The 16,516-nt window shown below is 50.2% G+C and overlaps 1 protein-coding gene across 2 annotated transcripts in view; it reads right to left on the bottom strand.

The window, feature by feature from the left end:
• Positions 1–13,464: 13,464 nt before the first annotated feature.
• The window catches only part of SLC27A4 (solute carrier family 27 member 4), a 216,662-nt gene continuing 213,610 nt past the window's right edge, over positions 13,465–16,516 (bottom strand). For both annotated transcript variants that reach the window (XM_069236970.1, XM_069236971.1), the window contains exon 13: positions 13,465–14,372. In XM_069236970.1, the coding sequence (XP_069093071.1) occupies positions 14,215–14,372 (158 nt within the window). In that variant the 3' untranslated portion in view covers positions 13,465–14,214. The remainder of the gene's footprint in view (positions 14,373–16,516) is intronic.

Consider the following 16,516-nt stretch of genomic DNA (forward strand, 5'->3'; position numbering starts at 1 on the left):
CCTACTCTTGACAGGCTCTTTGAATATGTCCTTTGCGTGCCTTAGCATTCCTGGGAGCATAGGCAGGCTTTGGTAGGTGCTATGTGTGGAAGAGAGGGTGTTGAAGAGGAAGTCATCCTCGACAGGCTCCGAGTGTAGAGACACGTTGTGTAACTCTGCTGCTCTAGCCACCACTTGTGAATATGCTGTGCTGTCTTCTGGTGGTGAGGGCTTTGTAGGATACGCCTCTGGACTGTTGTCCGACACTGGGGCGTCGTATAAGTCCCAAGCATCTTGGTCCTGGTCACCTTGGCTTAAGGTGGTGTGAGCCGGTGAATGTGACGGAGTCTGTGCCGGTGAAATGTGAGCTACAGGTGGAGGAGAGGGTGGCGGAGTTACCTTCTTCACCAGTTTTGTTTGTGGTGCTTGTTCTTGTTGGAATTCAAGTCTCCTCTTCCTCCTAATAGGGGGAAGGGTGCTTATTTTCCCTGTTCCACTCTGTATAAAAATCCGTTTTTGAGTGTGGTCCACCTCGGTGGATTGTAATTCCTCCTCGAATCTATGCTTTCGCATTTGAGAGGACAGTGATTGTTCCTCTGAATAGGAACCGGTAGTTGGCTCAGTTGCGGGTCGTTTTGGCACCGAAACTATGTCCACGCTCTTTTTCGGCTCTGAGGCGACTTTTCTCTTTTTCGGAGTCGAACCCTCTCGGCGTCGATCCTCCTCGGTGCCGCTGTCTCTGCGTCGAGCAGCTTCGGCTCCGCTATCTCGGCGTCGATCTTTGTCGGCAGCACTATCTCGGGCCCGAGATGGCTGGGTGCCTGTGTCTCGACCCGAGTCGGACGATCTCGGCACTATTTCGGCCTTCTTCGGTGCCGATGGTCGGTCACCGATTTTATGGGTTGAGCCATGGCCTGATGGCAGTGGCGTCCCCTGGGCCTTGTCAGTTTTCTTATGTGCTATCTTCGACGTCTTACTCACTGTTTCATGGTCGTCGAATTCGTCCGAGTCAGATTCATGGATCGAGAAGGCTTCTAGTTCTTCTTGTTCTTCGAAATCTCGGTGTCCTGTCGGCGTGGATGCCATTTGCAGTCTTCTGGCTCGGCGGTCACGGAGCGTTTTTCGGGACCGGAACGCACGACAGGCCTCACAAGTTTCTTCCCTGTGCTCGGGCGACAGGCACAGGTTACAGACCGAATGTTGGTCTGTATATGGGTATTTGTTGTGGCATTTAGGACAGAATCGGAACGGGGTCCGTTCCATCCGCGTCGATGTCACACGCGGTCGGGCCGACCAGGCCCCGACGGGGGATCGAAAACTACCCCGAAGGGCAACGGAGATGTTATTGTATCGATTCGATGTCGATGCTATCTAACCCGATCCCGAACGCAACAATACCGACGTAATTTTCCGATTTTAGAGCTAACTTTCCGTTCCGAAACCCGGAGCGAAAGGAACACGTCCGAACCCGATGGCGGAAAGAAAACAATCGAAGATGGAGTAGACTCCCATGCGCAATGGAGACAAAGAGGAGGAGTCCCTCGGTCCTGTGACTCGAAAGACTTCTTCGAAGAAAAACAACTTGTAACACTCCGACCCAACACCAGATGGCGGGCTATGCACAACATGTGTATCTACAGCGACAGATGCCATCGAACACATATTTATATAATAAAGTACTACAACGGCTACAGGCTTCCGGGGAGGAGGGAGGGCGCATGTGAATCTGCAGCACTATATGCCACAAACAGATGTACACACTGGGTTTGATGGCATATATAGCTGCAGATACACATGCTGTGCATAGACTGAAAAGCAGTTTTTCTCCCAAGTAAGTGGTGGCTAGCCTGTAGGAGATGAAGTAGTTTGAAATAGTGTTTTAAGCACTGCTTGACCAGAATTTGCTTGTTGGTGAGATAGCAGATCCACACAGTAGTGTTTAGTAAATGTGTGTGGTGTGGACCATGTGGCTGCCTTGCATATGTCTGCCATTGGTATATTTCCCAAAAATGCCATTGAAGCTCCTTTCTTTCTAGCAGAATGTGCTTTAGAAGTTACTAATAGTTGCCTTTTAGCTTAAAGATGGCAAGTTTGCATACACTTTACTATCCACCTAGCTAATCCTTGCTTGAAAATAGGATTACCCTTATGAGGTTGTTGGAAAGCGACAAAAAAGTTGTTTTGATTTTCTAAAGTCTTTGGTTCTGTCCACATAATACATTAGAGCTCTTTTGAGATCAAAAGTGTGGAGAGCTCTTTCAGCAACTGAATCTGGCTGAGGAAAGAAGACTGGCAATTCCACTGACTGATTAATATGAAATGGTGAAACCACTTTGTGTAAAAATGTTGGATGTGTCCTAAGTACGATTTTGTGTTTGTGTACTTAAATGAAGGGTTCTTCTAAAGTGAATGCTTGAATTTCACTTGCTCTTCTTAAAGAAGTAATTGCTACCAGGAAAGCAACCTTCCATGAGAGAAATTGAAGAGCACAAGAATGCATGGGTTCAAATGGTGGACCCATAAGTCTTGTGATCACTATGCTAAGATTCCAGGCAGGACCTGGTGGTGCTGTAGGTGGAATAACTCTTTTAAGCCCTTCCATAAATGCTTTTATGACAGGAATTCTAAACAGAGAGGTATGTTGTCTGTTTTGGAGGTAGGCTGATATTGCTGTTAAATGAATTTTAATAGATGAATAAGCAAGATTTGCTTTCTGTAAATGAAGTAAATAAACATCACTACTAGTAGGCAAAGAGCAGCATTTACACACCGATAGGAGAGACAAGTCAATGTGAAAGTTTCCTTTATTGCACAGAATATTCTGCGGCCAATCACAAGCATTGCACAGCAGAGAGCGGAGCCAAGCGCAGGACATTATCAGCAATGACACAAATATGACACATTCCTGAGTGTGGGGCAGTTGGGAAGCAAACATCCTAAAAGCAAATTACTTGGTGTTGGAGAGGGGGCCTGCACAGATAGCAACACGTGGGACGGAATCAGGGGTACCAGAATGGACCAGGGTACCCAAAAGTAGCTGCTCAATAAGTGGCGGTGGTAGCTGAACCAGCAGCACAGGAAGTGACATTGGAGACTGCACCAGCAGCACAGGAAGTGACATTGGAGATTGCACCAGCAGCACAGGAAGTGACATTGGAGATTGCACCAGCAGCACAGGAAGTGACATTGGAGATTGCACCAACAGCACAGGAAGTGATACTGGAGACTGCACCAGCAGTACAGGAAGTGACACAAGAAGGTTATCCAGAGGCTCAGAAGGTGTTACCAAAAGCTGAACCAACAGCATAGGAAATGTCGGTGGAACCAAATTCACAACACACAGTCACATTAGAAACTGAACCAGCAGCATCCAAGGTACCATTAGGGCATGAACCAGCAGCTCAGGAAGAGTTATAGGTAACTGCATCAGCAGCCACACAGGAAGTGACAGTGGGTCAGGGCAAGGGTACAGGAAGTGTGACTGGAAGGTGAACCAACAGACAGGAAGTGACAATGGCTCCAGGGTAAGGCACAGGAAGTGTCACTGGAAGGTGAACCAGCAGACAGGAAGTAGCAGTGGCTCCAGGGCAAGGGTACAGGAAGTGTCACTGGAAGGTGAACCAACAGACAGGAAGTGACAATGGCTGCAGGGCAAGGGTACAGGAAGTGTCACTGGAAGGTGAACCAGCAGACAGGAAGTGGCAGTGGCTCCAGGGCAAGGGTACAGGAAGTGTCACTGGAAGGTGAACCAGCAGACAGGAAGTGACAACGGCTGCAGGGCAAGGGTACAGGAAGTGTCACTGGAAGGTGAACCAGCAGACAGGAAGTGGCAGTGGCTTCAGGGCAGGTACAGGAAGTGTCACTGGAAGGTGAACCAGCAGGCCCTTGAGAGACATCTGCATAGCTGCCAAGTAGGACTTGAGACTGGATGACGCAGGCCCACACCCTGAACACCTGGCCACGGTGCACATCCATCTGAGTGGACATACCTTCCATTGCCAGCAGAAAAAAATGGTCTCAAACACAGATGAGGGGAGTAGAAGCCAGGCCTTTTCTAATCTCTCGTAACATTCACAGAGTAGGACTATTTTAGGGGGGATTAGGTAGGAAGCTCAAATTCATTAGCGTAAAAAGTGTCACTTTAAATTTATAAAAAATTAAAGAGGGTGGATTTTGTGTGAACTGCAGAGAATCCTTCTCACAGGGGGACTGCTGTCGGGGAGTCTCTTTCCTCCAGGGGTGAGAGTCTACCTAGAAACCTCTTCTGCTGAGTGGGAGAGCTGCTTGGAGCTTCTATATAGTGGATGTCCTTCCTATGTGAGAGAACTGCTGTCTATCTTCCTCCCAACATGGGAGAACTGCCCTTAGATTCACCTCTATGTGAGAGAGCTGCCCTTAGGTTCATCTCTATGTGGGAGAACTTCCCTAAGATTCATCTCTATGTGGAAGAGATGCCCTTAGATTCATCTCGATGTGGGAGAGCTGCCCTTAGATCCATATTGATGTGGGAGAGCTGCCCTTAGATCCATTTCGATGTGGGAGAGCTGCCCTTAGATCCATCCCTATGTGGGAGAGCTTCCCTTAGAACTATTTCTATGTGGGAGAGCTGCTCTTAGATTCATCTCTATGTGGGAGAGCTGCCAGGGACGACTCCTAATGCGAGCTGGCGGGGCCCTCGTTCAGACAGAGGTGAACTGCCAAGACTCCTTTCTCTGGGACAGTGGCCGGACCCACAGCTATATATGGGAAAACAGCCTTGACCCTCGCAGGGGCATGGGCGAGTGGCCCCTCACCTGCACATGGGATTGCCATTGGGAACTTGGGACCTGATTTATAACTCAGTGGATGGGTTACTCTGTCACAACAGTGACGGATATCCCATCCGCGGAAATCTAAATCCCATAGTAAATAATGGGGTTTTGATTTCGGCGAATGGGATATCCATCCCCTTTATGATGGAGTAACGCTGAGTTCTAAATCAGGCCTTTAATTTGTATAAGAGAGAAGTGCTGGGACCCCCACCTGCTCTTGGGAGAGCAGCTGGGGACCTTATCTCCACATGGGAGAGCAGGACAGCAGTGCTTAATTTGAGCTGTCAGTTGCTGGCCAGCACTTATTTTCCCTCATCTGATGTTTCCCGAGAGAGGGAGAAGCAAACACAAGGAAAAGAAGGAGGAAGAGAACAACTGAAAAACTGTTGCAAAGGGAGAAAGCAGGAGCCTCAGGTGTGAGATGGAGAGTCAAGGAGTGTCTGGTGGTGGACGAGAGAGGCCTGAGGTGGATTAAAGTCTGCACAATCTTGGTAATTGGTGTGTCTGCTTTTAAAAGCACCAGATGCAGGCTTCCATGCACAGCTTTGGGCACCAGCACTTTTACAAAGTAAGCACTGCAGGACAGCAGCTGCTTACTGCAGTCTGTTTAGAATGAGTCACGACTAATGCTTCACACCTGCTCTGAAAGAGGAGCCAGACAAAATGTAATGGGATTTCTGGTCCCAAATACCAGAAAAGGTCTGAGCGATGGAGGACAGTCCTACGGGCCATGACCCCTCTGGAGCTGTGAGGGACCTGTCCATTCCATGCACACAGAAAGGTTCACACACCAGTCCTGCCTGTCATACTCATCTAATGGGAGTAACATAACACACATATAGAAGTGCACCACCGCGTGTGGAGAGTTACTGGTTACCACAAAGACAAGTGTCACACTCAAGGCTCACCATACCTGCTGAAAGTACACCTAGGAAGTGTGTGCTGATCATCACATGTGTGCACACACATATACATATACACACACACACACACACACTCAGGGCTCACCATACCTGCTGAAAGTGCACCGAGGAAGTATGTGCTGATCATCACATGTGCACACACATACACACACACACACTCAGGGCTCACCATACCTGCTGAAAGTACACCCAGGAAGTGTGTGCTGATCATCACACACATGCACACACATACATATACACACACACACACACACACACACACTCTCTCTCTCTCTCTCGGATCATCATACCTGCTGAAAGTACACATAGGAAGTGTGTGCTGGTCATCACACAATATCTGTCCAGGTAGGTGTGCACAGACCGGTGAACATTCATACCATAGGTGGTACTCACACACTATGGCAGTCATTATGAACATGGTGGTTCGGCCCGCCATGCCGGCAGTGGTGGCTGAAGCCGGCATGGCGGGCCGAACCGCCACATAGTGGAATGGATGACGGCCGCCAGTGGCAGCCGTGCCTGGCGGCAGCCGTGCCTAGCAGCAGGATGAAACACCATCCGCCAGGGTAGCTGCGCTACCCTGCGGATAATGTTTCAAATGCCGCCAGCCTTTTCCTGGTGGGAAAAGGCTGGCGGAGGGGTTGCCCCGGGGCACCCCTGGGGGCCCCTGCACTGCCCATGCACTTTGCATGGGCAGTGCAGGGCCCCCCGTGCAGGCCCCCGTCACGCATGACACTGCCCGATTTACGGGCAGTGACATGCGCGACGGGTGCTGCTGCACCCACCGCACACCAACATTGGCAGCGGCTCCTCATGGAGCCGCCCTCAATGTAGCGGCCGTGTTCCCTGCCAGGCCGGCTGGCGGAGACGCTGTCTCCGCCCGCAGGTCTGGCAGGGAAAACATTATACGGCCGCCGGGTTTTTCAGGAGGCTGGCGGTCAATGGAAAGACCGCCAGCCTGAACACGGCGGGAAATCCCGCTGCATTCAAAATGACCGCCTATATCTGTCCAGGTAGGTGTGCACAGACTGGTGTGCACCCACACATCCACACCCAGCAGCAGTGCAATAGTAGATGTGCACACACATTCGGACCCTGAGGCAGCATGCAGGCACGGTTATTTGTAAAGCGCTTCTGCTTTATAGAGGCCACGCCAAGGCAGAAAAGGTCCCTCTTAATACTGAGGATAAGCGAGGAAAAGGCTTGAATTGCTTCAGCGTGTTTTAATGCACTTGGTGTGCCGAAGGGGCGAATGTTACTGTGGTGAAGTGGGGTGGGGTGGGAGCAGGTGTCGTGAGTAGTTATGGGGCGCAGCATTCGTTGAGCCTCACATCCGCTCTGCTGGGTGAAAAAGCTGTTCTGGGCTCAGAAAACACCAAGTGAAGGAGGTGGAGGCTTCAAAAGCTCTCACTCCTTGTACCTCAGTTCACAACTGAGTCCTGAGGGTTTCTTCGCCCAGCACTCATGCAGTTCAGTTTGCAATGGTGAAACACAGCCCGCAGTGCAGCTGTAGCGGTCACTTGTGTGAGCTCTTTAAACTGCTGCACACGCATCTTGAATATGGCAGGTGCAGCCTCAACATAACTTTAGATCAACAATGTAAGGAAAACACTAAAGACTCCTCTCCATCTTGTAACCCTGGAACAACCAGAAGATAAACACAGGGATCAAAATCTCTAAAGCATCCTCTGTTCTCATCAGCCCCTGTACTTTCACTCTCCACACTGCCACTTATCAATGCACTTCACCAGCACTTAGGCATTCACCCTATAACTCCCGGAAATGCCTTTTCATGCCGATTAAGCTTGCAAGACCTGAGACCTGCTCCTATCTTGCAAGACCCAGGACCTGTTCCTATCCTGTAATACCCAGGACCTGTGCCTACTCTGTAAAATCCAGGACCTGTTCCTATCCTGTAAGACCCAGGACCTGTTTCTACTCTGTAAGACCCAGGACCTGTTCCTATCCTGTAAGACCCAGGACCTGGTCCTATCCTGTAAGACCCAGGACCTGTGCCTACCCTGTAAAATCCAGGACCTGTTCCTATCCTGTAAGACCCAGGACCTGTTCCTACTCTGTAAGACCCAGGACTTGTTCCTATCCTGTAAGACCCAGGACCTGGTCCTATCCTGTAAGACCCAGGACCTGTCCCTACTCTGTAAGTCCCGGGACCTGTTCCTATCCTGTAAGACCCAGGACCTGTTACTACTCTGTAAGCCCCGGGACCTGTTCCTATCCTGTAAGACCCAGGACCTGTTCCTATCCTGTAAGACCCAGGACCTGTTCCTACTCTGTAAGTCCCAGGACCTGTTCCTACTCTAAGTCCCAGGACCTGTTCCTATCCTGTAAGACCCAGCACCTGTTCCTATCCTGTAAAACCCAAGACCTGTTCCTATCCTGTAAAACCCAAGACCTGTTCCTACTCTGTAAGCCCCGGGACCTGTTCCTATCCTGTAAAACCCAGGACCTGTTCCTATCCTGTAGGACCCAGGACCTGTTCCTATCCTGTAAGACCCAAGACCTGTTCCTATCCTGTAAGACCCAGGACCTGTTCCTACTCTGTAAGACCCGGGACCTGTTCCTATCCTGTAAAACCCAGGACCTGTTCCTATCCTGTAAAACCCAGGACCTGTTCCTACTCTGTAAGCCCCGGGACCTGTTCCTATCCTGTAATACCCAGGACCTGTTCCTATCCTGTAAGACCCAGGACCTGTTCCTATCCTGTAAGACCCAAGACCAGTCCCTATCTAATAAGACCCAAGACCTGTCCCTATCCTGTAAGACCCAGGACCTGTCCCTATCCTGTAAGACCCAGGACCTGTTCCTATCCTGTAAGACCCAGGACCTGTTCCTATCCTGTAAGACCCAGGACCTGTTCCTACTCTGTAAGACCCGGGACCTGTTCCTACTCTTTAAGACCCGGGACCTGTTCCTACTCTGTAAGACCCGGGACCTGTTCTTATCCTGTAAGAGCCAGGTCCTGTTCCTATCCTGTAGGACTCAGGATCTGTTCCTATCCTGTGAGACCCAGACCTATTTCTATCCTGCAAGACCTGAGACCTGTTTCTATCCTGCAAGATCCATGCCATGTGCCTCTACTGCAGGACCCAGGACCTGTTCCTATCCTGCAGGACTCAGGACCTATTCCTATCCTGTGAGACCGCGGACCTGTTCCTATCTTGCACTGAGGACCTGTTCCTATTCTGGAAGACCCAGGACCTTTTCCTGTCCTGCAAGACCCAGGACCTCCTCTTTTCTTGTAAGACCCAGGTCCTGTTCCTATCCTGCAAGTCCCAGGACCTGTTCCAATGCTGCAAGACCCAAGACCTGATCCTATCCTGAAAGACCCAGAACCTGTTCCTGTCCTGTAAAACCCAGGACCTGTTCCTATCTTGGAAGTCCCAGAACTTGTTCCTATCCTGCAAGAGAGGGGACCTGTTCCTATCCTGTAATACCTGGGTTTTCCTATCAAGTAAGACCCAGGACTTGTTCCTATCCTTTAAGACCAGACCTGTTCCTACTCTGCAATAACCAGGACCTGTTCCTGTTCTGTAAGACCGCAGGAGCTTCCCGTCTTGTAAGACCCTGGATGTGTTCCTAACCTCTTAAGACCCGGGATGCGATCCTGTCCTGCAATACCCAAGACCTGTTCCTGCATTTTAGGCTTTGCTGGTCCCTGACCCTGCACAGGTGGGATAGGTGCCAGGACTTTACCACACAGTTCCATCCTCCGAACACATCAGCCATCTAACTGCAAACACAAGGATAGCCCCAACCTGTGCAAGCATCACATTCTCTGGAGCAGCCTAGAGAAAGAAAGGCCAGAACAGAGGCAGGGCACCTAACATTCCAGGGGCTGTTACAGTATGACATTCTACAGCGCCTAGCTACTTTTTGGCTAGGTTGGCACTTTACATATAGAACATGTATACATACATGTAATGAATGATATTAGATTTTCTGAACCCAAATGCTTCTCAATAAAGTCCCTAATGCATTTTCTTCTGCTTACAATAGATGACTGCAGCATGACGTGAAGAGTATTTACGGTCACTCAAAGGGCTTAAGGTGCCTATCAATTAAGAGCCAGGGGTTCTTTATAAATTGGCCTAATGAGGTGAAAATATTAGGGCCTGCCCATGTGCACTGCCAGGGGACTCGACAATTCCCTCCTGGAAGGACCACGAGTGCAGTGAAGCCGGCCTTTTGTTCACTGAGGGGCACTTCTCTTAGGGGGTGAAGGGTACCAGAGCTGGCACAGCTTCCCCCATCCCTGGCGCCTGAGAAGCCTTGCCAGGCCAGGCCACTGTCTGAGGACTCTGATCAGGAACTGCTAAAGCAGAGGAGGATTGCGGCCATGAGGAAATACCAAAAGACCAGTCTAGCGGGTGACCGGACTGTGTTCACCAGGAGGTGAGCATGATATCTCTGGCTCCCAGTCTGTCTGCCCCGCGTTGAACCCGAGGGATACAATCACCCCAAGTAAAAGATCCTCTAGCGCTGCTGATGCCCAACCAGCATCTTTGAATACAGGCCTTGCTGAGGACTGAGAAGAGAAGGCTTCCCCCACAGATCCTGCTCCGGCCTGTATGACGCCACCAACTCACTAAGGTATTTTCCGGAGAGACCTTTTATTTCATATTTAAGGGATCTCTTAGTCCTCAAGCTGCTTTGTAGCACTGAGGGGACCCTTCAGTGCCTGCCCTCGGGTCACGGTGGCTCCTGGTTCCTCCAGTCAACTGAATGGCAAGCTCTCACCCTAATGGTCCCCCACTCTGAGTACCTGGTCCTTGTACGGGGCGGAAAGGCAGCACCCCACCACTGGAGGTGGACATGTTTGTGCTGTACTTTGTGGCTGCCCAGAACAGTCTGGAGCTGGACACTGTCTGGTTACACACTGCGATATGTAAGTGGTACCAAGATGTCACCTGGGCCTCAAGCCTCATGTAACGAACAGGCATGGGAGGGTCCCTACGCAACCCTGCTTGATTGTGTTTCACAGCTGGAGAGGAGGAGGGACCAATGCTAATTTGGTGGTTGAAATCAGTAGGAAGGATCTGTAGCACTGGAGGGCGACCCCAGTGTTTCCGGCCCATTTCTCCATGTGTACCTGTGGACTTTTCAAGAACCACTGTAGAGTGTGCAGCAGGTAGGTCTAGAGAGGAGAACAGGTCTTCTTCAATACAGTCTACAGGGCTTTTAATCTAGCTCCCAAGCCTGAAATCTGTCTGTTGTTTGGAACATTACACTATTGTACAAATTCTAGAAGTTGGTGCTTGCAAAGAAGTGGACAGGTGACATGGAACTTTAGTTTTTCTTGTTTTGCTGGACTTTTTTTAACCATTTGAATTTGTTAGTTAAGGGATATGGTCACTACTGGACTTTTATGCTGATTTTTTAACTAACCTAGATCATTGGTGACATTCTATCAAGATCTCTCCAAAACCACCAGCCATTAGCTGCATTTATTGTTCTTTTATATAACTTTTCTCTGGGGCCAAAGTTCTTCATCTTAGTATCATATTGCCCTGCACTTGTTGACCACTCCTTGCGCGAATACCTCCAGCACAGTTACACTTGTGCGCTTAGGCGCTAGGAGAAGGGGATCCAGGAAGTCTTCCAGCAGCATGTGGTTCATCGGTGTCTGTGGACAACTGGGTCACCGGACATATGCAAGCTGGACTGAAGTGCATTACACCGCAGCTGAAGTGCATTACACCGCAGCTGAAGTGCATTACACCGCAGCTGAAGTGCATTACACCGCAGCTGTAGTACATTACACCGGAGCTGTAGTGCATTACACCGCAGGTGAAGTGCATTACACCGCAGGTGAAGTGCATTACACCGCAGGTGAAGTGCATTACACTGCAGCTGAAATGCATTACACTGCAGCTGAAGTGCATTACATCGCAGCTGAAGTGCATTATATCGCAGCTGAAGTGCATTACACCGCAGCTGAAGTGCATTACACCGCAGCTGTAGTGCATTACACCGGAGCTGTAGTGCATTACACCGGAGCTGTAGTGCATTACACCACAGGTGAAGTGCATTACATCGCAGCTCAAGTGCATTACACCACAACTGAAGTGCATTACACCACAGCTCAAGCACATTACATTGCAGCTCAAGTGCATTGGACCACAGCTGAAGTGCATTACACCGTAGCTGAAGTGCATTACACCACAGGTGAAGTGCATTTCATCGCAGCTCAACTGCATTACACCACAACTGAAGTGCATTACACCACAGCTCAAACACATTACATTGCAGCTCAAGTGCATTGGACCACAGCTGAAGTGCATTACACCGCAGCTGAAGTGCATTACACCGCAGCGGTAGTGCATTACACCGCAGGTGAAGTGCATTACATCGCAGCTGAAGTGCATTACACCGCAGCTGAAGTGCATTACACCGCAGCGGTAGTGCATTACACCACAGGTGAAGTGCATTACATCGCAGCTGAAGTGCATTACACCGCAGCTGAAGTGCATTACACCGCAGCTGAAGTGCATTACACCGCAGCTGAAGTGCATTACACCGGAGCTGTAGTGCATTACACCGGAGCTGTAGTGCATTACACCGGAGCTGTAGTGCATTACACCACAGGTGAAGTGCATTACATCGCAGCTCAAGTGCATTACACCACAACTGAAGTGCATTACACCACAGCTCAAGCACATTACATTGCAGCTCAAGTGCATTGGACCACAGCTGAAGTGCATTACACCGTAGCTGAAGTGCATTACACCACAGGTGAAGTGCATTTCATCGCAGCTCAACTGCATTACACCACAACTGAAGTGCATTACACCACAGCTCAAACACATTACATTGCAGCTCAAGTGCATTGGACCACAGCTGAAGTGCATTACACCGCAGCTGAAGTGCATTACACCGTAGCTGAAGTGCATTACACCGCAGCTGAAGTGCATTACACCGCAGCGGTAGTGCATTACACCACAGGTGAAGTGCATTACATCACAGCTGAAGTGCATTACACCGCAGCGGTAGTGCATTACATCGCAGCTGAAGTGCATTACACCGCAGCTGAAGTGCATTACACCACAGTAGGAGTGGATTACCCCACTGGTTTCTCTTCCATCTCTGTTCTCCCAGTGCCCACCTGACAGTGTGAGTGAGTGTCTTGTGTGTGGCTAAGAACTGGAGGGCTGTAATAAGCACCATAAAAACTGATGTATACTCACACACTCACCCCCACCAGCACTAGCCGAGTGGGTGTGCACTCACACAGTCGATAACACCAACAGCACACAGGCGGCGTAGGAACATATTCACACTCTTCAGCACCACAGCAGCTGTTCACTCTTACATCAGCATCCAGAAGCAATTCAAAACAAGCATTGCCAAAGCCAACAGGTCCCAAATTTGAGAACTATTGACTTGGTCAGTCTTTCTTACCCCTGCTGGGCAGGATCCGTGATGTGCAAAAGCCTTTTTTGAAGCGGGGTGGAGGGTGAGTGGGAGAACCACACAGGTGACTGTGCAACATTTTGTGTGGGGGAGAGAAGTACACAAGTCAGATCTCTGGAAAACACATGCAATCTTGTGGCGCACTTAACCAAAAAGGAAAAAATAGTACTTGTAAAGCAAGAAGGGAAGCAAGTCATTCAGAAGAGATAGTAAAGAGGCTATGCTCAATGGGAGGGACAAACACAAGACTGACAAGCTGAGACACGAATACAAAGTTGGCCAATAAGAGTGACAGTAAAGACAGACAGTGGCAAGCGATGGACACAAACCAAGCCTCTGTATATTCTTGGCAAGCTCACAATATGTCCTTCACAGCAAGACATCTGCACTGTCCTGTAAGCTCGATCTAAATATGATCAGCCATACACATGTTCGTTAGCCGACCATCAGCAGCACTCAGGTAGACATGTGCGTACTCCCACGTGTGTGCGTTCACACACACACACACTGTTCGCACCTTAAAATGCAATTTCCCTTTTGATTAACAGTTTTTCACCTGTTGGACTTCAAATCCAGACACAATAAATATTATTCCCTTCTTGAATACATGTGGAGGTGTGCTTAATGCTGCAGTGCTCCAGGCCCGAGGGCCGCAGGTAACGCGGATCCTCTGTTGATGCGTCCAGTGCCCACATGAGTGTCATAACTTCAAACAAGTCCAGATAATTGATCTCTAGCTTCACCGATTACAGCTAGAGAAAAGCAGTCCTGTAACTGCAATAAATTAATTATACAAAAATCAACTGTAAAAGTAAAAAATAATCTGCCACCCTCTCCAGAATACGTATCAGATGACATAATGGAAGTGGTCAGAAGTGAGGAGGGGGTGCCAGTGTCTCAAGCCTTCCCCCCCTGGGCTCAGCATACTTTGATCAGCCACTTCCTGAAAAGGAACAGATTGGTCTTGGTCCATAACCTGTGGGAAATGACCTATGGAGCCCTCTCGTCACCTGCAACCCATGCATCGTGTACGTCTAGTGCCCTCCAGGAGAAGACGGGCCCTTCCACGGTCACAGCTTCTGCTTCCCAGACTGGATCCTCCGGAACATCTCCTCATCCAAAGGGAGGTACTTGCCAAGGTGGGAATCCAGGATGAACAACTGGTCCTTCACCTGCACTGGGTCATAGCCTTCTCTCCGCATTTCGGTCTTCTGGAACTTGTAAGTACCTGCAGGGGAAGAGAACAAGAGTGTCACCGGAAGGAAGAGGGAGGCAGCAAAGATGGCGGGAGGAAGCGAGAAGAAGATTCTTACCGGGAGAAGGAGGAAGGGAGCAATGATGCCAGAAGGAAGAAGAATGACATCAGGAGAAGGGAGAAAAGAGCAATGACACCCCGAGGGAGCAAAGAAGAAGAGTGTCACCGGGAGAAGGAAGAGAGAAGAGCGCACTGACACCAGAAGAAAGCAAAGAAGAAGAGTGTCACCGGGAGAAGGAGGAAGAGTGCACTGACACTGGGAGAAAGCAGAGAAGAAGAGTGTCACTGGGAGAAGGAGGAAGAGAGCAATGACACCGGGAGGAAGCAAAGAAGAGTGTCACTGGGAGAAGGAAGAAGAGAGCAGTGACACACCGAGGGAGCAGGGAAGAAGAGTGTCACTGGGAGGAGGAAGAGAGCAGTGACACCAGGAGAAGGTAGAGAAGAAGAGTGTCAGTGGGAGAAGGAAGAAGAGCGCACTGACACCAGGAGAAGGCAGAGAAGAAGAGTGTCACCGGGAGAAGGAGGAAGAGAGCAGTGACACCAGGAGAAAGCAGAGAAGAAGAGTGTCACCGGGAGAAGGAGGAAGACCGCATTGACACCAGGAGAAGACAGAGAAGAAGAGTGTCAGTGGGAGACGGAAGAGGAGCGCACAACACCAGGAGAAGGCAGAGAAGAAGAGTGTCACCGGGAGAAGGAGGAAGACAGCAGTGACACCCCAAGGGAGCAGGGAAGAAGAGTGTCACAGGGCGAAAGAAGAAGAGCGCACTGACACCAGGAGAAAGCAGAGAAGAAGAGTGTCACCGGGAGAAGGAGGAAGAGCGTACTGACACCAGGAGAAAGCAGAGAAGAAGAGTGTCACTGGGGGAAGGGAGAAGAGAGCAGTGACACCAGGAGAAGGCATAGAAGAATAGTGTCAGTGGGAGAAGGAAGAAGAGCGCACTGACACCAGGAGAAGGCAGAAAGGAAGAGTGTCACTGGGGGAAGGGAAAAGAGAGCAGTGACACCAGGAGAAGGCAGAGAAGAGTGTCACCGGGAGAAGGAAAAAGAGAGCAGTGACACCAGGAGAAGGCAGAGAAGAAGAGTGTCACTGGGAAAAGAAGGAAGACAGCAGTGACACCCCAAGGGAGCAGGGAAGAAGAGTGTCACTGGGAGAAGGAGGAAGAGCGCACTGACACCGGGAGAAAGCAGAGAAGAAGAGTGTCACCGGGAGAAGGAGGAAGAGCGCACTGACACTGGGAGAAAGCAGAGAAGAAGAGTGTCACCGGGAGAAGGAGGAAGAGAGCAATGACACCAAGAGAAAGCAGAGAAGAAGAGTGTCACCGGGAGAAGGAAGAAGAGAGCAGTGACACCCCGAGGGAGCAGGTAATAAGAGTGTCGCTGGGAGAAGGAAGAGGAGAGCAATGACACCGGGAGGAAGCAGAGAAGAAGAGTGTCACTGGGAGAAGTAAGAAGAGCGCACTGACACCAGGAGAAGGCAGAGAAGAAGAGTGTCACCGGAAGAAGGAGGAAGAGAGCACTGACACTGGGAGAAAGCAGAGAAGAAGAGTGTCACTGGGAGAAGGAGGAAGACCGCACTGACACCAGGAGGAAGCAAAGAAGAAGAGTGTCACCGGGAGAAGGAAGAAGAGAGCAGTGACACCAGGAGAAGGCAGAGAAGAAGAGTGTCACTGGGAGAAGGAGGAAGAGAGCATTGACACCAGGAGAAGGCAGGGAAGAAGAGTGTCCACGGGAGAAGGGGGAAGAGCACACAGGAGAAGGAAGAAGAGCGCACTGACACCAGGAGAAGGCAGAGAAGAATAGTGTCACCGGGAGAAGGAAGAAGACCGCACAACACCAGGAGAAAGCAGAGAAGAAGAGTGTCACCGGGAGAAGGAGGAAGAGCGCACTGACACCAGGAGAAAGTAGAGAACAAGAGTGTCACTGGGAGAAGGAGGAAGACAGCAGTGACACCAGGAGAAAGCAGAGAAGAAGAGTGTCACCGGGAGAAGGAGAAAGAGCACTGACACCGGGAGAAAGCAATAAAGGAGAGCCCATGCGCGCAGCAGGGTGCAGCTACCTAACCTACTGCTGCACCGCGCTGCACATGTTCTCTGGCCAGGCCCTGCACCGACACCATC

Source organism: Pleurodeles waltl, chromosome 6 (assembly GCF_031143425.1).
Source record: "Pleurodeles waltl isolate 20211129_DDA chromosome 6, aPleWal1.hap1.20221129, whole genome shotgun sequence".
Taxonomy (NCBI): Eukaryota; Metazoa; Chordata; class Amphibia; order Caudata; family Salamandridae; genus Pleurodeles; species Pleurodeles waltl.